At 36.4% G+C, this 20886-nt stretch overlaps 1 protein-coding gene across 3 annotated transcripts in view; it reads left to right on the top strand.

Annotated features, from left to right (window-relative positions):
* Positions 1 to 20886, top strand: part of gabbr1b (gamma-aminobutyric acid (GABA) B receptor, 1b) — a 770225-nt gene that overhangs the window by 728490 nt on the left and 20849 nt on the right. For 2 of the 3 annotated variants that reach the window (XM_039768692.1, XM_039768691.1), the window contains 5 exons: positions 3300 to 3432; positions 3974 to 4090; positions 7456 to 7566; positions 13651 to 13744; positions 20665 to 20792. In XM_039768692.1, the coding sequence (XP_039624626.1) occupies positions 3300 to 3432; positions 3974 to 4090; positions 7456 to 7566; positions 13651 to 13744; positions 20665 to 20792 (583 nt within the window). The remainder of the gene's footprint in view (positions 1 to 3299; positions 3433 to 3973; positions 4091 to 7455; positions 7567 to 13650; positions 13745 to 20664; positions 20793 to 20886) is intronic. The other variant, XM_039768693.1, reaches the window with a different exon arrangement.

Genomic DNA, 20886 nt, shown 5'->3' with positions numbered 1-20886 from the left:
ACACATTGTCATACTTTGCCAAGTTATGTCTTCGTGCTTGACAGCATGTCTTTGTTCAGTGGGAGGAAGCAGGAATCTCCAGAGAAAACCCACATAAATAGGACAAAAAATAATAATAATTAGCAATTATCTTTATTAGATAGTAACAGACGTTACACAAGCTATATATTTATATAGTGATATTTCTTGTGATTAATATATTAAAATGCATTATGAGAAGACATTTTGATATGGACATATGTGCAATACATTATTGTGTATAGAACAATAATAATACAGTATATGAATACAGTATCTCACTAATATTATACTAAAGCATTTGCTAATCTTGTTGGTAACATGGCAGAGTGATAAGCACTGCTGCCTCATAGCTTCAAAAAATTGTTTCAGAATCCCAGTCTGGTAACCAACTGTGCCAATTTTGCACATTTTCCTTGCATCAGTATGGTTCTTTTCCTCCAGTCACAAAATCACTCAGTGTGCGTAGGTGATGGATTGACAGCCTGTCCACATTTGGTTGCTGTTTTACCACCAGTTGTTATGAAATGGAGACACAAACTTAGCTACATGGGGGTGAAGCATCCAAAATACTGCCACAAAACTGGCCACAGGTTTCACTTGCCAGCCCAGAAGAGATATACCCAGTTCAGCTTACAGATCTATGAACAGTATGCTTCAGCCTAGCTGGCCCCATGCATGAAGAGCTGGCGAAATAAGACAAAATGTCCACACTATACCAGAAAGGCCCACAAGAGGGAGGATAACTGTAAACAACTGGGCCAACAAAGAATCTTTACAGATTAGGATTTATTAAATACAATTAGAAAAATACACAGAAATATTACTCAAAAGAACAAAAAGAAAAAAAAGCCAAAAATGAAATCCTATAGCAAACAAATCCACAGAAATCAGAATCCTTAAGGCAGAATCAAGAAGTCAGCAAAACCAGGAGCATCTAAAGAACATAACAACACACAACAGACAAATACAATGTTCCACTGACTGAGTCTCTTGCTTTGGATGAGGGAACATCCAGCAGTGGTGAAGTCAGGGTGGTCCCACCTCCTAGGGCTCCACCCACAAAATGCATGGAAAGGAGGCACATTTAACACTAGAATCCTTGAAGCCTATGAAAAAACTTGTAATCCCAGGCCACATTGAATTCCTTCGCACCTCTCTGCCAGCATCTTTTGTTTTGCAAATGTGTCAATCAGAAGAAGCAGAAGGCAGCCTGCTATCCCCCCACCGACAGAGCTGAGTCCATTACATATTTCTCAGATCTCAGGCCTCTTTATCTGGGAGTAAGGTGCCTGGAGTTGTTTAGGGTAAATAATATATCGTTATTTGGAATACATACATTTCATGTGTGTTCCGTGTCTACAACAATCTGTGTGAGTATAGATTGACAGGAACTGCTGAACACATAGCTAAAACAGAAACTTTTTCATGTTATACTAATAATGATGTGAAGTGTGTAATGTGTGAATACTTTAGTCCAAATACCAAATTAACATGTACGTTTTTATTACAGAAAATAACCAAAGAAAAAAATAAAATCATTCAATTTTCATGTTGCCGTCACTGAGTTAAAAACCCAAGCTCAAATGTCAATTGACAGGATGTTGATATGTATTCTTGAATAGTGTAGTGGTAAGAACTGCTGCCTTATAACTCAAAGATTCTGGGTTCCAGAATTTTCGAAACAAAAATTTTTGCTCCTTGTGCTGATTGACACATTTGTAAATCAAAAAACGCCAATGGAAAAGTGCAAAGGAATTTAAGGTGGCCTGGGATTATGAGTTTTTTTGTGGCTTCAGGGAGTCTAGTGTTAAAAAGTACATAATTACAAAAGTAGCAAATGCATACAAATATGAAACATAAATAAAAATGACAATAAAGCATAAAATACATATAAATTCAGACCATTACATAACACCAGTGTAGCTAAGGTAGATTCCAGATCTCCATTACTCAGAAAATGAATGGTTGAGTTAATCAAGTTATTACTTCATGTCTGGTAAAAAAGTATAGTTTATTATGTATATTTTGTACTTGACTTTTGTACTTGACTTTAAGGGGAAGTTTGATTTTATTATTACTTTGCAAGTATAAACAGAGAGAACAGGACACTAGGGAAAGTTTTACTTTATTTGGGCATTTTTTATATTTATTATTTGGAATTCATTATATGGAGGAGTTGTAAGTGTTTTATTAAAGAACTGTTTCTGATACATTCAAAGATGATAAATATTAGTATCTACACAAATATCTCCTTAAGCATTTTTAAATGCAAATCGGAAGTATATAATGGTGCTTCTGCTAACAATGAAGACCAGAGCTGTGATTCTAATGGTTCCTGGTTTCTACCTCAAAGGTCACTGTGCACGGTGGTGCAGTGGTAGTGCTGCTGCCTCGCAGTTAGGAGACCTGGGTTCGCTTCCCGGGTCCTCCCTGCGTGGAGTTTGCATGTTCTCCCTGTGTCTGCGTGGGTTTCCTCTCACAGTCCAAAGACATGCAGGTTAGGTAGATTGGCGATTCTAAATTGGCGCTTGGTGTGTTTGTGTGTGTCCTGCGGTGGGTTGGCACCCTGCCCGGGATTGGTTCCTGCCTTGTGCCCTGGGATTGGCTCCAGCGTGACCCTGTGTTCGGATTCAGTGGGTTGGAAAATGGATGGGTGGATGGAAGTTTGCATGTTCTCCTGTGTCTGTGCAGGTTTTTGCCCAGATACTCTAGTTTCCTCACACATCATAAAGGTTTGTGAATTAGATTTATTCTCAGCTCTTCACTGGCACTTAATCAGTGAGTATTGATGCATTCTAAAGTGTACTCTGTCATGAACCAGCTCCTGATCCAGGGTTTATACTTTTAACCAGATGTTACTGTAACAGGCATTGACTTCTGGTGACCCTGAACTATTATGCAGGTAGAACAAATATGTAGAAAAAAATAACTACAACTTTCTTTTTTGTACATATAATAAATACATTACATCCAAGCATATATTCAAAGAGTACTTCATGCATATTACACATAAAAAGCTCATATGTACACTTTACAAGCAGAGATTTTCTTTATCAGTCTTACGTCATCCTTTAATTTCTTTCTTGCCCATGAATAGTCTCTCAAATTTGGACTACACCAATCCCAAACTAATTAACCCTCAAAAACAGATCCTTTTTGCTGCTGTACAAATTACAACTTGGGCATCTGGGTCCTTAGAGCACATTTATATCAGATGGTGTAATTTTCAGGCTGTATTTAACAAAATTGGGTAATTTTCACTTTTTTCTTCTCCTCAGGTATATTCAAAATTCTCAACCCTATCTTAATAATATGACAGCTGTAGGATGCATGCTGGCTTTAGCGGCTGTGTTCCCACTTGGATTAGATGGAAAACACATTTCTAGGAGCCATTTTCCATTTGTCTGTCAGGTGAGGAATCTTTTGTCTGTTTTTCTTTTTTTGGTATCAACTCTTCAACTCTGATGGAATACATTCCTCTATCATAGTGACTAGCACCCTTAAGACCTCTGCCTCCATGCTATATATTCGTTCATTTATGATATGTCCTGTATGTCAGGATCTTGATGAACATAATCATTACTCCATCTGAGTCACCAACTCTTCAAAGGAAGTCACATTTTTTCCTTAAAGAAAAGAATAAGCCAAAGTTATCACTGTATATATGATGCACTTTTTGCCTTTCAGCCAAAAATTATTGTACCTTTCTTTATTGGTCTATTTTCTTTCTTTTTTGCTTTAATACATGCTTTGAAGTCTGCCTAGGTTCCTTCCTGCCATTGTATACAAAAACTGATCTTATTCTGTATGTATTTAATAAACTGAAAATTGTACTGAAATAAAAAGTGAAGAACAAAGCAGTAAATGTGTGTAAGTGCTAAAAAGGGAAGGCTGTGAAGGCATGAGAGCTGAAGCACTATCATAATTTGTATATCTATTGCATCACATGTAGGCTCGTCTTTGGCTGCTGGGTCTTGGTTTTAGCCTGGCTTATGGAAGTATGTTTACCAAGATTTGGTGGGTGCACACTGTCTTCACCAAGAAGGATGAAAAGAAAGAGAAGCGAAAGGTAAGATATATAGTGGTGGGATAACAAAACAAAAAATAGGGAGACAGATTTATTCATGTGGAATATTTTCTAGCACAGTGAGCATAAGCAATTAAAATATCTCTAAATGTGTTATGAATATATACTGGTGCTAAATTATGTTGAATGATTACATTAAATAATGTGATTTCAAATGCCTTTGAGTGGCATAGGTTTAAAGTACTAAGGAAGCCAAAGCGACAAGACTGTCCAGAATGAAGTTACACCGCTAAGCATTATTTAAGTGTGCAGTGTTAGAGAAAAGCAAAGCTTCAGTGTACACAAGAAGTCAGCTGCTTAACAGGAACAGTTCAACTTGGAGTCGTTGGTCTGAGGACAAAATGAAAGTTAAGGAATGGGTTGCATTGCTAATTGGGAAGTGCAAATGTGCAGAATAAGGCAGAAGCATAGTGATGACAAGTATATCAGAGAAAAATAAGAGTTTGCAATGTAATGTATTAACTAATATTAATGAATGTATGCATGGAATGGAGTCATAGAGCTGACAGTTAACAGCAAGATTTCAAGATAGGGTCATATGGCGACTGAGAAGCATTGTGAATCAGCTTATTTTGCTAAAGGTTAAAAGCAAGACTGGACAATTGACTTAGCAACATGGATTATATAGCTAATGGTAATAAAAAACTGTTCAAAATGTTGCCATAAAGTTGAATAGCAAGAGCTGAAGATTAATGGGAAAGATCATCATGGTATGGGGTTTTCAGCAAAATCAGAGCACAGAAACTATATCTAACACGGGGTACATACTACCAGGGAGTATGTTCTTTTAGAATTACAGCCAGAGTACAATCAAAATATCTCTCCCCTTTAAACCCTGCATAAATATTTTAAAAAGATATATTTAGCATGCTATTAAATGTGGCTGTTTTCCTATATATCTATATATATTCAAACAGGTGAAGAAACCCTCTAGAACAGAAAAATTATCCTACATTTCTTTAGTGGGGTCTTTCTCACTTGTATGCCCACCTTCAGGGTAGTCAGAGGCATTTTGCTATGTACTATGAAGACCAGGAGATGTACCGGCTCCCCAAACCTGACACAGACACATGCAGGCATAAGTCCCAGCATAACAAAGGTTTTTATTCTGCTGTGGGAAACACTTATTTTTGTCTCCCACCTGCAGAGCATAGTTAAAAGCACAAATTAAGCAGCACACTGCACTTTTCTTCTCTTGTTTCTCTTACCCTCTCTGTCTCCTTCCACATCCACTCCTCCTCCAGCAAGCTTCATCCTTCACCTCCCGACTGTGGCTTCCTGAATGTGAAGACCCTTTTATGCTGCACCCAGGAGCACTTCAGGTGGCCCATCAGCATAATTCGGAAGTACTCCCAGGTGTGGTTGAAGGCCAATTTAGTAGGGCTCCATCGCTCCTGCAGCAGTACCTGGTAGCATCTGCAAAACCCTACAGGGCTGTGCTCAACTCCAACTCCTTTGTAGCCCTGTGGGAGTCCAAGGCACTGTTACAGCCCAGGGGGTTTGGCATTTAGTGCTCTGGAGGAGGTAGTGCCATGGGCATGTCAGCTCCCCTGGTCCATCTATTAAGGAGGAGTCCAGGCCTGGAAGAAACCCCAATTGTCCATCATAATACACATCAAAGGGAATGTCTTTCGTCTGTCCATTTAGACAGGGTTAATTTCAATAAGGCTATGCCAGTCTTTAAAATCTTTATGAAAGTCCTTGGTTTAAAAAAAATAGCAAATCAAATAAGAATATGTTTTTGCTAACAAATCCTGTATATGGAAAACAAGCTTTCTTCTAGTAGTTTAACACGTCCATTAAACATCTGACTGAAAGTGAACCTGTAACACTATAACATTATCCTTCTGCTTGTGGCCTTAGTTAGCAGGTCCTGTCTTAGTCTGTAGGTTACTACTAATATCATTATGTGTGTATGAAAGATAAGCATAAATGTATTAAAAATAACCAGACTTACAAATCACAGTGTCAAATTGATCACTAGTTGTTTTTAAGCTCTGGAAACATCTATATATAGAAAAGACGGTGAAAGGAAGAGGTTCAGGATGGATGCGGTAGTCAGTGAAGTGTCAGTGATTAGAATATGGCTGACATTATGACTCACAGTTCAGAAAACAATTCAATTTGATTGATTTTATAATGCAGTTTTCAAAACAGGTCCATTTATAGCACTGCAAATATAGTCAACCTATAAAATAATAGAGGAATCACTAAGAATAGACATCATTAATATGTTTCATGTTAAAATATCATAGAAATAAAATAAGTATTCTGTCCTTCCTTTGCTATATTAAAGGCATTTGGTCTGTATATGGAAGTATATGAATGCTAGCTAAGGGTACAAATAGAAGTACCATTTCTCAGGGAGTATGTGTTCCCGACAAAACAGAAGCACATATTACCACATCCAGAATGCAGTATCTTGAATTGTGGCGCCCAAGAGACAAAGGGAGATTGCTAGACAAATAAAACAAAAATACATTCAACTCACTAAGGGGCACAAAACGCATATTAAATATTGCCATTGACCCTTACAGACAAAATAAAAAAATACAACTTTGTAGACCCCCATTTACAGTGTATATAATGTCTTTTAAGAGGAGCACCATTTCAAATCTCTGCAGAAAGGCAGCGGGGCAGTACTTTACTTCAAAGAAATAAGAATGAATTTCAATGTACAAGATCAAGTGATATACAAAAGAGACTTTGAAAGGAAAGGTTACGCAGCACAAGGGTGACTGTGACTCATGGAGGTGAAAAGTTCATTATCGACAATCAGGAAAAATATGAACAAAACAGTTTTGCTGTCTTGAAGTAGCTTACTACATTAATCATTTGCTTGTGCAGTACACACATATTTGGTTCTGGCTAAAACATAAAAACAACAAAACATAGATTCATCATAGCTTTGCTTTTTTATCATGTTTCAATTTTTCTACTAATCTTATGACAAATATGTGCCACATACTACTGCTTGATTTCCACTGTCCCCTTTGCATGCAGTAGAATGGTTCTGTTTTTTTAGGTCTTTATTTTAAATTTAATTTAAAATACTAGATACTTGATATTCATTTTTTAGTGAAACAATAATTGGTGAAATAATACAGACATTTGCTGAGTTGTAGCCTTAATATTTAACCCTCCTGCATATTTTTCAACAGCCAACATCTTTACTTGGCCTTTCTTTGCAGAAGGATAACTGCTATCCATTGTCCACAACCAATTTTCATTGCTAATTTGTTTTCTCCTTATGCTGTACTTCATGAGCCAAGATACTATGGTTTCCTCACCAGCTATACTTTTTAATATCTTACACTTTTCCTGTTTGGTTTATTCAACTTTCTCAGCAGCATCTAGAGCCCTGGAAACTCTATGCTACTGTAGGTGTCCTCCTGGCCATAGACATCTTGTCCTTGATGATCTGGCAGATAGTTGATCCTCTTCATATTACTATAGAGGTACGTAAATCTTACAATATTATTTATCCATTTAATTATATTGAACAAGACATAATTAAAAAATTACACTATTCCTTATTCAAGAATCATTGCTTGAAGTTTTTCATTTTTGTTTTATTGTTTTCTACAAACTGGTGTTAATCAATAGGGAATACAATTAAACCAACAAAACTGTATGATGAAAGCAATACAGATTTACTGCAGGAGTGGATAATGCATTGGATAATGAATAAATAGAAAACCAGAACATTTTAAAGTCATAATTATGTTTGACAGTGGAGAGAAAAAGAGTCATCCACGTATCTGTTATGAGCGAATTAAAGAGTAGTGACTCCCTCAAATTAAAAAGAGTTTACTGAAGGTTGTATACATATGAGTATACAGAAGCAGATGGTCTTGGTTAATGTTAAATTTATAGTAGTGGAACTAGAACGGGAACTTTGCCAGAAAGTTATAAAAGTGATTTCGAAGCAGAATGAGAGCTAATACTGTATAACTAGTTAATGAGTAAGGCAGTTGCAAAATAAGCACAGATGTCCAATGTATCCATTGTAGATTATAGCAACCTTGTCTTTGTCAGCAACCTGTAGGTATTACCAGTATTTTTTTGACTGTAAGATGAATTTAAATCATGTGTTAGAATTCTGTGCATTTTTTTATAACCCTCATCCTAGGATCTTCACAGATATTAATACTCGGAAATATTGTAATAAAATTTCACACTGTAACACAGTCAATGTTTAACGATGCTACAAAGTCAGTGCAGAGCTATAAAGGAGCTCCAGTGACTTCTAATGTTAGTGTCAATTCCAGGGGATAAAGAGGCATTCCCTTTCATTTTTAGTTTTTCCTTCTTGATGGGCTGGCTCTTCAGCCACTCAGAGCAGCTTGTGCAGGTCCAATATGTAAAATTCTGTACTTGTGCATCACTTTGTTTATACTGCTGTTGCTCAGCTAATTTGAATTTATTACAGTAATTTGTAATTGCATTTTTAAGTAGTCATGAATGCACTTTAGAAAATTAATGAAAATAAAACATAAAACAGATATTTTAAATTAACTACATATGTGTTAAGTTTGACTTAACCCTTGCTAATATGCATAAGGAGGGAATGATTATTTTTCTCATTTTAGGTAAATCCTAATCTATGTGAAATGCTCATATTACAGATAGATACAGTATGCGTATAACATATCACTAATACTTAATAATGAATGAACATTACATTTTCTATAGCCAGTGGTTTGTAGAACAGTTTCATCATGTAATATGAAGAGATTAATGGCATGGTGTCACAGTTGCTCAGTCTTTGTGAGGTATTCAAATTCTACTTTTGTGTGTGTGGATTTTTACATCCGGGTATGGTTCAGTTTCTCTTCACCATCATAAAGACATGTCGGTTAGTTTTAACTGAAAGGTGTAAATTGCCACTGTGTAGGTTGGAATGGGCATGAATGTAAGTGTGCCCTCCTATGTACTTGTACTTTGCCCAGTGTGGTGTCTGAAGCTGTGGCTACCCATAAACTTCAGTCTGGAATAAGCAGGTGTAGTAAATGAATGGATTGATAATCACGAAAAACAAATCTGAAAATCTTGTAAATGTCAATATCAACTTTATTTATATAGCACATTTAAAACAACATAGGAATGCTGTGGCCAAAGTGCTTTACAATAAAAGAAGGAAAAACACAATTAACATTAAAAAACATAAATAGAAATAAAATAAATGAAACATAAATAAAATAAATAATAAATAGAAGTAATGTTATATAATCACAATGAGGAAACCATCAGTATTACTGAAGGTCACGGAATGCAAGTGAATAGAAATGAGTCTTTAATCTTGTTTTGAACAGTTCAAATTGTAGACGACTCCTTTATGTGATGAGGTAAAGAGTTCCACAGGTTGAGGGACAGCAGCTGTAAAAGCTCTGTCCCCCTTTGGTTTTACACTTAGTACAAGGGACAACAAGAGACAACTGACCAGAAGATCTAAGCACTCTGGATGGCTGGGGTAAAGCACACAATTCAGATAAATAGGCAGGAGCAAGCCCATGTAAAGATTTAAAAACTAGCAACAAGATTTTAAAATCAATTTGAAAACTGACAGGCAGCCAGTGTAAAGAAGCTAATATTGGAGAAGCAGAGTCATACTTCCTTGCCCCAACCAGAAAGCGAGCGGCAGCATTCTGGACCAACTGTAACCTGCGTATCAGGGATTTGCTAATCCCAGAATACAGTGAGTTGCAGTAATCAAGGCAAGAAAAGATAAAAGCATGAGTAGCTTTCTCAAGATCCCTAGAAAATGAAAAAGGCTTAATCTTACCTAAAAGACGAAGCTGGAAAAAGCAACTCTTGACTACAGAATTAACTTTTTTCTCAAAAGAGAGGTTACTGTCAAAGATAACACCAAGATTGCGGACTTGAGGTTTGCAAAAGACAGAGAAAGGCGAAAATTGACTAAAACTCCAGGATATAATTCTGCCTTTTTTAGACCAGGACACACTGCAGCATGTTTAAAAAATGAAGGCACAACCCCCGCACTAATAGAATCATTGATAATGGCTAGTAAAAATGGCCCAAAACATCAAAGGCTTCCACTACGAGGCGTGGTGGTACTATATTAAGAGGGCTGGCAGCTGGTTTAAGGGTGTCAATAGTTCTTTTTAGCTGTGAAAGTGAGACAGGATCAAAAGATTCGAATACAATACCATGATTAACAGTATGAAGTTCATAGTCAAGTTGGAACAATACCACCGCAAATTTTATCAGTTTTACTGACAAAGAATGAAAGAAATTGCTCACATGAAAGAACAGTGCTATTTAATCCCATCACAGAATGAGGGTGAATTGCCCCATTAATTGAATTTAATAAGACCCTAGGATTCTTAGAATGAAACTAAATCAGCGAAGAAATCACATTTAGCTTTCTTAACTGCAACCTGAAAATTGAATAGAGAAGTCTTAAAAATCTGTTTAGAAACAATCAGACCATCTTTTTTCCAATGTCGTTCTGCCGTTTGACAGGCCCAGCGCAGCAATCACGTAGTTTCATTTAGCCAGGGAGCAGGTCTTCCCTTATTACAGCGTATCTTGAACGGAGCAATTGAGTCTAATACCGTTTTACAAGAAGAATTAAATTCTAGGACAGAATCATCGATGCAATCATATTGGACATGCACATCCAGACTAGAGAATATGGTTTTAAAATCGGATATAATAGAAGAATTTAAAAAGCGACAGCAGCATGAAGCACAATTAGTAGTAGGGACATGTACAGTAATATTCAAATCCATCATTATAGAAAAGTGATCAGTAAAAAAAAAATCACATAAATCAATATCATTAACTGAAATATCACGTGTAAGAATGAGATCGAGTTGGCATATTAATATAAATCAAATAATTTCCAATAGTGATAAAAAGTCATTAACCAAACGTTTCGATTGACAACAAATGTGAATGTTAAAATCACCAACAATAAATACTGTGTCATGGGAGAGGGTGATATCAGCCAGGACATCAGAGAATTCAGAAATTAATATATCATTAATTACAGGAGGTCTATAAACCACAGCAAACAACAAAGAAGGGGAGCTGCACACTTCGAAAAGTTGCAGTTCAAAACTACTAAACGGACCCTTTGTAAGGCTCCGACACAAGAACATACTTTTAAAAACAGTGGCAATGCCCCCCACCACGACGAGTCAGTCTAGGAGAGGTTAAAAATGAATAACCTGATAGTACCAAGTCAGTAAAACATGAAGAGTCACCATTTACAATCTAGGTCTCAGTGATGAAAAAGAAATCCAGATTATTTTAGGTAATAAAGTCTTGCAGAAGAAAAATTTTATTAGACACTGATCTCAAGTTCAAGAGAGCAGCCTTGATAGAAGTGGAAGAGCTCGCTGCGGGATGAGTACAGGTGACATTAGCAGCATTTACTTCCCGAGAGCACACCAAGGAAAAGTGATGCCGCCTTGAAATGGAGAAATTAAATTCGATGTCCAGTGATCAAGAACCAAGGATGGAGTCCTGTGAAGGAGAAGATGGGTCGTAGGCAACTGTGGGACTTCAGTCGGCGTTTGAAAGCAATGCATGCTCTTTTTCCACGTCAGCGGCGGGTGCGTTTGCGTCTCCGAGAGGCATTCAGCTCACTGATACAGGTGAAAACATGCGTCCAGGTGAAGAAGTCAGCAGATAAATAAAACAAAGTTGGAGGATCACATAATATCCCAACAGGTGATGAAAATTGAGAGGAAAGCAAGCAAGAAAATATGTTAAGTAAAGAATCACGATCGTTGGAAAGTGGTCGTTGAGATAATCTAATAAAAAAAAAAAAAAAACAAAGATAAAACATATACAGTATTAGCAAGATCTGATCAGACGGCCAGCCACATAAAAATTTATGTGGCTCTGCCAAGAAAGCTGCTAACAGAGCCAGATTCAGGAACATTTGTTAAGCACAGATGCGGAACTTCTAAAAACTACTGATTTCTAAAACTATATGGAATTTAAAAACTATGTGTGAAATCACTTTGTAATATACATATTTTTATTTAAGAGTGAATTAGTTTTAACCCATTTTGGCCCATTTTGGAACAAGATTGCTCATAGTACATATAAAAGTGCTGTGCGAACAGCAGTCGGTTGAATAGGATAGTGGCTTGTGAGAATCTACAAGCCACTATTCACACGTCTTTTCGAATTGCCCCTTCTATAAGTAGTTACAACTGTATTTGAAAGTTCTTTGCTTAAAGACAACTTATTATAAACAACTAGCAAAATATTCGCGCTTCGCAGTGGAGAAGAAGTGCGTTAAAGCAGTTATGAAACAGAAAAGGAAACATTTTAAAGATAACGTAACAAGATTGTCAATGTAATTGTCATAGGCTTATTTTAGTATTGAGATTGAAATTGATAATTGTAAAGAGTTTAATTTATAAATGTAAATGTTGTGTATGACAAATGCACAATTTTAAGCAGGGAGCCAACAACGTGGTAGGTTCTTGGACAGCGGCCGTGCGGAAAAAGAAAGGGGGACCGGGGGCGGCCCTTGTGCGTCTCTGCTGTAAAATAAATCATCTGTTAATGGAAATAAGGAATGAAACCGCCAAAAGGAGTGGTCAGTTCCGAAATTTCCTTATGGCATAATGGTGAGAACCGCCAAAAAGAAGACGTTATTTTTGAAAGTTCGTTACGGGGCACGGCGCAAAATGAAACATACTTAACATTTTTAAGTATAGTGTAAATGATGAGCATGGGAAATTTGGGCTTCCTACGTATATTGGAAGTCACAGAAATAGTGAGAAGAGGTTCCCCCTATCTATATATACAGTTTAGGGGGTACACCAGTTTCCCTCCCTTGGGTGTTATAATAGGACATGAAACATACCTAACTTTTGTAAGTACACTCAAGGAATGAGCACATGAAATTACAGCTTCCCACCTAAATGGAAAGTGGGACAATTAGTAATGACTCAGTGAGGGCTTTGCCTTTTATATGTATAGATAAAGTAAAAAATACTACAAGGTAAAGGAGGATTCTGTTTAGTAATACTGCTATAAATGGATACAAAATTAAATGAATAAGATTTAGACAAGAATAATACTACAAAGACTGTCAAACTGTAATTCATTCTGTGCAATTAGGCAGCAATCATTGTCACATAGTGATATGACTGCAAAGCATTTGTTAAGCTATTGATGTAGTTCATTTAGATTTCCTGTAATTAATGTATAGTGATTGTGATTCAAGGAAATGTGGACAGGAATGAGATAAAACTAATTTATTCTTGGTTACAAATGCACTGTAATTAAATTGTGGTAAATAATGCAAAGTAATTACATTTGTGTAATTGTGCACAGTAATTGCATTATAGAATTCCAATTCCAGTAACTGATATTCCATAATCACATTGCAGTCAGTGGCTCACAGCAAACTCTATGTGATGGCCTTTACAGTAACTTAAATATACTGTACTGTTGTCTTTAAATTTCATAAAGTGTGATCATTTTTGAGTTCTTCTTAGTACTGATCAATAAAGGACCATCAGTAAATAACATACTTTTCTTCTGTTTAGGAGTTTACAAAAGAGGCTCCAAAGGTTGATAATGATGTACTAATCCAGCCTTTGCTAGAGCACTGCAGCTCGGAGAAAATGAACACTTGGTTGGGTGAGTACAGACAATTTTACAACAAGAAATTAAAAATAAATTGTTCATGCAGAGCATTTTACAATAATGGAAATATGTGTTCTCATTATATTCTGCATAAAATCTTTAGGTTTTTACTAATACAGTGGTGCTTGAAAGTTTGTGAACCCTTTAGAATTTTCTATATTTCAGCATAAATATGACGTAAAACATCATCAGATTTTCACTCAAGTCCTAAAAGTAGATAAAGAGAAACCAGTTAAACAAATGAGACAAAAATATTATACTTGGTCATTTATTTATTGAGGAAAATGATGGAATATTACATATTTGTGAATGACAAATATATGTGAACCTCTAGGATTAGCAGTTAGTTTGAAGGTGAAATTAGTCAGGTGTTTTCAATCAATGGGATGGCAATCAGGTGTGAGTGGGCACCCTGTGTTATTTAAAGAACTGGGATCTATCAAAGTCTGCTCTTCACAACACATGTTTGTGGAAGTGTATCATGGCACGAACAAAGGAGATTTCTGAGGACCTCAGAAAAAGAGTTGTTGATGCTCATCAGGCTGGAAAAGGTTACAAAACCATCTCTAAAGAGTTTGGACTCCACCAATCCACAGTCAGACAGATTGTGTACAAATGGAGGAAATTCAAGAGCATTGTTACCCTCAAGAGCAAGGCGTGTAATAGTCGGCGATGTCACAAAGGACCCCAGGGTAACTTCTAAGCAACTGAAGGCCTCTCTCACATTGGCTAATGTTCATGTTCATGAGTCCACCATCAGGAGAACACTGAACAACAATGGTGTGCATGGCAGGGTTGCAAGGAGAAAGCCACTGCTCTCCAAAAAAAAATTGCTGCTCATCTGCAGTTTGCTAAAGATCACGTGGACAAACCAGAAGCTATTGGAAGAATGTTTTGTGGACAGATGAGCCCAAAATAGAATGTTTTGGTTTAAATGAATAGCGTTATGTTTGGAGAAAGGAAAACACTGTATTCCAGCATAAGAACTTTATCCCATCTGTGAAACATGGTGGTGGTAGTTATCATGGTTTGGGCCTGTTTTGCTGCATCTGGGCCAGGATGGCTTGCCTTCATTGATGGAACAATGAATTCTGAATTATATCAGAGAATTCTAAAGGAAAATGTCAGGACATCTGTCCATGAACTGAACCTCAAGAGAAGGTGGGTCATGCAGCAAGACAACAACCCTAAGCACACAAGTCGTTCTACCAAAGAATGCTTAAAGAAGAATAATGTTTTGGAATGGAAATGTCCTGACCTTCATTCAATCGAAATGTTGTGGAAGGACCTGAAGCGAGCAGTTAATGTGAGGAAACCCACTATCATCCCAGAGTTGAAGCTGTTTTGTACGGAGGAATGGGCTAAAATTCCTCCAAGCCAGTGTGCAGAAATGATCAAAAGTTACCGGAAATGTTTAGTTGCAGTTATTGTTGCAAAGGGGGGTCACACCAGATACTGAAAGCAAAGGTTCACATACTTTTGCCACTCACAAATATGTAATATTTGATAATTTTCCTTAATAAATAAATGACTAAGCATAATATATTTTTTTCATTTGTTTAATTGGTTTCTCTTTATCTACTTTTAGGACTTGAGTGAAAATCTGATGATGTTTTAGGTCATATTTATGCAGAAATATAGAAAATTCTAAAGGGTTCACAAACTTTCAAGCACCACTGTATCTGCTGATTTTGTTTCATTGGACACATTAGCATTATTATTTTAATTATTATTTATTCATTTATTGTGACTTTACTGTACCTCCATTTTATGGTTTGCTTTTCTGGTGGGCATTTCTGTTTTCTGTGTTATTGTCATTTGCTCTTTTGTGCTGCTGTTGGCAACATATGACAACACAGCAACATAATGTGTAATATCCTCACATTGCCATCATGAAAGGTGCACCCACAGAATAATGGCTGTATTTTAACTCACAAACAAAGGAATAACCTTGCGTTAGTTATGAAGTAAAGCAGCGTTACTATTTTGAATTTTGGTTTCCCCTTAATATGCTTTGAGCTCAAGTAGCTCTTAGGCCAGTGTTTCTCAACTACTTTCGGTCGCGACCCACTTCTGCCCACGTAAGGGTCTTTGTGACTCACTGGACAGTTGGATGTCCACTTTGGTGATTCGAGTACAGTCATCAGAGCAGGGGGGAATCGAGTATGACTGTCGCAATGACTACTACCATTAAAAACAATAGCAGCTTGCAACCCACCAGCTTCAGTCTGTGACCCAAAGGTGGGCTGCAAACCAGTGGTTGAGAAAAACTTTATTAGACCATTCTTTTGGACGCCCCTTCTATTCCTAATAATAAAAAGATAATATATTCAAAACTTTATTAAATTTGCACAAATCCTATGGTGATCATAACACTATCTAGGCCTTCTCAGCCCTCAGTGAAGATCTAAAAAAAATTCTAAATTAATTTTATGAAATAATGGAAAAAGAAAGTTTTAGATAATGTTGGGAAAATAGAGTGGTTTTAAAAATAATACCTAAATTGCATCTCCATTCAGTAAAAGTGATGTTTTTAAAAAGAAACAGACATTGTTGCTGTAAGTAATTTTTTATCAAATGATAAAATAGATTTTTTGAGTACATTTGCAGTTAGGTAGGTATTGCTCATCCAATCTTGAAATCATCAACACAATTAATTAAATGTATGACAGTAGTAACATAAGATGGTTTCTCAACACAAGACCTTTGTTGTCAGGAAGCAATGAGTTCCTGTATGATGATCCTGGGCCACCTGTGGTCCCCTGGCCACTTTTATGTGTTTCATTCCCAACTCGCAACTTTTATGCAAAATATGTGACAAGCAAAGAAGAGTGATGTGGTGTGAAGTAAAGCAGGTTTGGAAGATCATGGGACCTTCCCCTTATTGCTTCACTGTACTGAATGGTGCTCAACACTCGGGAGGCTGCTATAAAGAGTGATTCGGTGTGAGGTGTGATGTGATCAGGAGTTCAAAAAATACCCTCCTGCCTTATTGCTTTGATGCAATTGCAACTTGAAGTGGCAGATTATTGCTTTGATGAGTTGCCTGATGTGACACACCGGGGAGCTGGCTATGAAGAATGATAAGGTGTGAATTACGGCATACCATCTTTACGATGACCCTTCTGAGCCCAAACTACATACAAAATTTATGTTGCCAGTGCTTGAAGTCAACCAATCAGCACAATTCATCGTCTAAGCCCTAAAAATGACAAGAGTTTCTGTAGTGGAAATGTTTTTAAAAAGTCTTCCGCTCCTGAAAAATGTTCCTGCAGTGGGAAAGCACCTATAATTTGGTCTAAACATCATCTCTATAGAAGTGTTTTCAAAATATTTAGCATCTTCCAGAAGTAGCACGTATAGTTAAAACCATAATAGTTGGAGTACTGACCTCTAAGTGACACCTTATATAGCTAAAAAAATATAAAGCTAGCTATTTAGAATTAAGTTATTACAACTTGCCTGAAGAAGGGGCCTAAGCTGCCTTGTAAGCTTGCATATTGTAATCTGTACAGTTAGCCAATAAAAGGTGTCACTTTGCTTGATTTCTCATTGCATCTGTAATGGCTAACATGGTACAACACCCTACTGATACAGAATTAAGCCTCAGAAAATGGTTGGAAGTAGGAAAGACATCACTCAAAGTAGATTAATATTATATATATACTGTAAAATAGAGGAAATTGTTTTGTATTTCTAAGACAAAGCTCCCTAAACAGATTGTATATAGGGGTCATGTTTAAAAGCCTTTCTTTCAGATTATGAACAATAGTTTAAGATTTTCTTTAATTCAGGAGGCTAGATACAGTATGTACTGTACATTATGATCTGCATACAACAAGGGTAAAGTTACTGCAGGTCTTAATAATCGATCCTTCTGAAGAAAATCCATGAGTGTAGCTGATGGGTTTCCTCAACGGCATTTCTTTTTTCCTTGTTTTTGCACTCTGCCTCTGAATTCAGAATGAATATACCCAATGAATGTTCACAAACAGTGGAAACTTTTTTTTTCCTGCAGCCCTGTTCATATTTTGCTTTTTTTCTAAATGGCATTTCTCTAACTGAAAGAGTATATTCCAAAAATTAATGGCTGGGTTTTAGAAAGGCAATTTGCTTCAAACAGACTTGGATATGGGGGCCAATAAATGACTGTCAGAATCGGACAACCTTTATAAAAATATTGACAGAGCTGTTAGGAAAAACATCAAAGAGATGGACTATGGATTTAGCTTTGATATATTTTTTTATTTTTAGAAAAGCAATGTATGTATTTCAAAGTAATCCTTCATTTTGGAGGTAAAAATAGGTCAATGAAATGTATTTAAGAAAGAGGTTTATTAAGCAACAAAAGTTAAGACTCATAGCATCAAACCAAAAAAGAAAATATGAAGTGTTAGGCATCATGCATAGTTCTTTGATTTTAGTTAATGCTTCACTTCACCCCCTAAAAACAATTATTAATACATGGCATTGGTTGCTCCTAGAAAGGTGGCACTGAAGAATTACATAAGAGTAGCAATTTAAATTAAATAATATTATATAAGATAAGGTTTCATCATTTTACAACAAAAAGGAATACACACAAATATTAATTAAATTATGTTAAAAGAATATCTACAAAAAGGAACATCCATCCATCCCGCTATAGCCTAACTACAGGGTCACAGGGGTGTGCTGGAGCCAATCCCAGCCAACACAGGGCGCAAGGCAGGACGCAAACCCTGGGCAGGGCACCAGCCTACCACAGGGCGCACACACACTAGGGACAATTTAGAATCGCCAATCCACCTAACCTGCATGTCTTTGGACTGTAGGAGGAATCCCACACAGACACGGGGAGAACATGCAAACTCCACGCAGGGAGGACCCGGGAAGCGAACCCAGGTCTCTTTACTGCGAGGCAGCAGCGCTACTCACTGCGCCACTGTGCCACCCACAAAAAGGAACACATATACAAAATTTAAATTCACATTTACAAATGACAAAAAAATAAATAAATAGCTGAGTCACAACTTGTTACCATAAATAAGAGGTCAGAACACGCTGCTTTCTTTACATTCATGAAAGGGCGAGAATTGCAGGATTTATTTATTTTTTGTAGGAAAGATATAAATAATGTTGTTGCCTAATGGCAGTGTCAGATTTATGTCTTGGAACAGCTTGCAAAAATGTATAGACAGAAGGCATGTCTCATTGAGGGGATGCAGTTGAAAAAAAATCTCACCACTCCTCAGTCTCTGGAGCTGCTGCCATAAGTGAATTACAGTGCTGGTCATATTTCATAATATGAATAGTGTGAGGTGAGGGTTATTTTGGCAGCCAATCAAATCAAAGAATGCCTGATTAAATACAGGAACACAGCCCCAAAATAAACAAAGAAAAACCATGAACCACTTCAAAAATTTACAGCAATTTAATAATTTAATTTGCTTCAAGGTGGAATGTAGAAATGCCATTAATGACTCATTTTCAGGATTCAATAAATAAGGATTACTAATGCTAATACTATATTACTATATAGTAGATCATGAACTGTGTTTTGTGAAGTTTTGAAATGAAAAGAAGGCTGTACTTTATGGTATGTGCGCAAACAACCTTTTCATTAAAAAATGGCATAGCAGTTGCTTTGCTGGCAAGCTGGAATAAATCATTAAAATAATGACATTTGAAGGGCACGGGTTGATCATAGAGCCATGAATGATCCTAGGTCTATGGGATATGAAATTCAAAGTTGACATGGCAAAACTGAATATTATCTGGATAAATAATTTGTAATATTTAATATTTACTTTGGTCAAATAAATAAAGTTATTTAGGACTTAAACTACATTTTTTAACGGAATGCTGGAAATTTCAACTATCCATCATATTCTAAAATAGCATAAGGCAGAGACCAACACAAACCAATTTAAAGAAGCCAGGTATCCTTACATACACATGGAGTGTGGAGAATAAGCCACATTGACAAAAACATCTGAACCTGAATCTCAGCAAATTCTGGGAAGGCAGCACTAACCTCAAGATTACTTTGCCACCCCTGCAAATTTAGATTAATATTTTTAAAAATGAATTCCATCCTTATAAAAACAATATGGCTTTCGCATTTTAAATTAAGTTAGTCAATAGTGTTAAAAAGGTTGATTGCTTGTAACGGGATTTTAGAGCAGTAGCCAAGGTCAGCCTCCTTGCTGATTTCACACATAAAATTGATTGAAATTTACATGTTAATCCTGTCATTTATTAAATCTTGATATTTGGTTTCTTGCAATTGTTTACTTCATCAGTAATCATGAAAACATTAACAATTTTTATGTAGAAAGATGTTTTTCCACAGTATATTACCTGTTAAATTTAATGTTACTGGAAATAAACACTTTTTATTTAGAAAAATGCTTTTTCTGCAATATATTACTTGCTAAATGTACTTTGTATATGTTACAGGAATATTTCACTCAAATGCCCATTACGCTTAAGCATGTTGTGTTAGGGTAGCTTTGCTTTTGCACAATTAAGAATCAAGGTTGCGTGTGACAAAAGTAATGCCTCCAATTATTTAAAAAGAAATTATTTAGTGGTTTATCGAGCAGCTCGTCCACAGTGGGTGTATTTATAAAACCCTCATTGGTTTGGAATTTAAATCAATGTTAATGTTTTATGCAGACTGCTACATCAGAAAAAAATATGGAAATTTGTTTCATGCAACCCTGGTGTTATTGAATCTGTTGGCTGTATTTTGCATATCCTTTCCCTTTGGGATTCACCATTTCTGGGATGTTTAATCTGTTTAATATTTTCTTTTATCTCTTATAAAAGCTGCCAGTATTGTAAAGATCTGAGAATCTCTCAAGTGGTTGATGCCTCTAAGTAGATACTATGGCATTGCCAAGAAACTAACCTATTGTGCTCCCTTGCAGGAGTGGTGTATGGGTACAAAGGTCTTCTTTTGCTGTTAGGAATCTTCCTTGCCTATGAGACAAAGAGTGTGTCCACAGAAAAGATCAATGACCATCGTGCAGTTGGCATGGCTATCTACAATGTGGCAGTAAGTGTACTTTTAAATAGGATAAGCCTGGCTGAAAAGGTTGTCTTTTAACTGCAATGTGCAATATACTTCAGTTTTTATATACTTTTGTTTT

The sequence above is a fragment of the Polypterus senegalus genome, chromosome 11 (assembly GCF_016835505.1).
Source record: "Polypterus senegalus isolate Bchr_013 chromosome 11, ASM1683550v1, whole genome shotgun sequence".
NCBI classification, from domain to species: domain Eukaryota; kingdom Metazoa; phylum Chordata; class Cladistia; order Polypteriformes; family Polypteridae; genus Polypterus; species Polypterus senegalus.
This window is presented reverse-complemented; position numbering and strand designations above follow the sequence as displayed.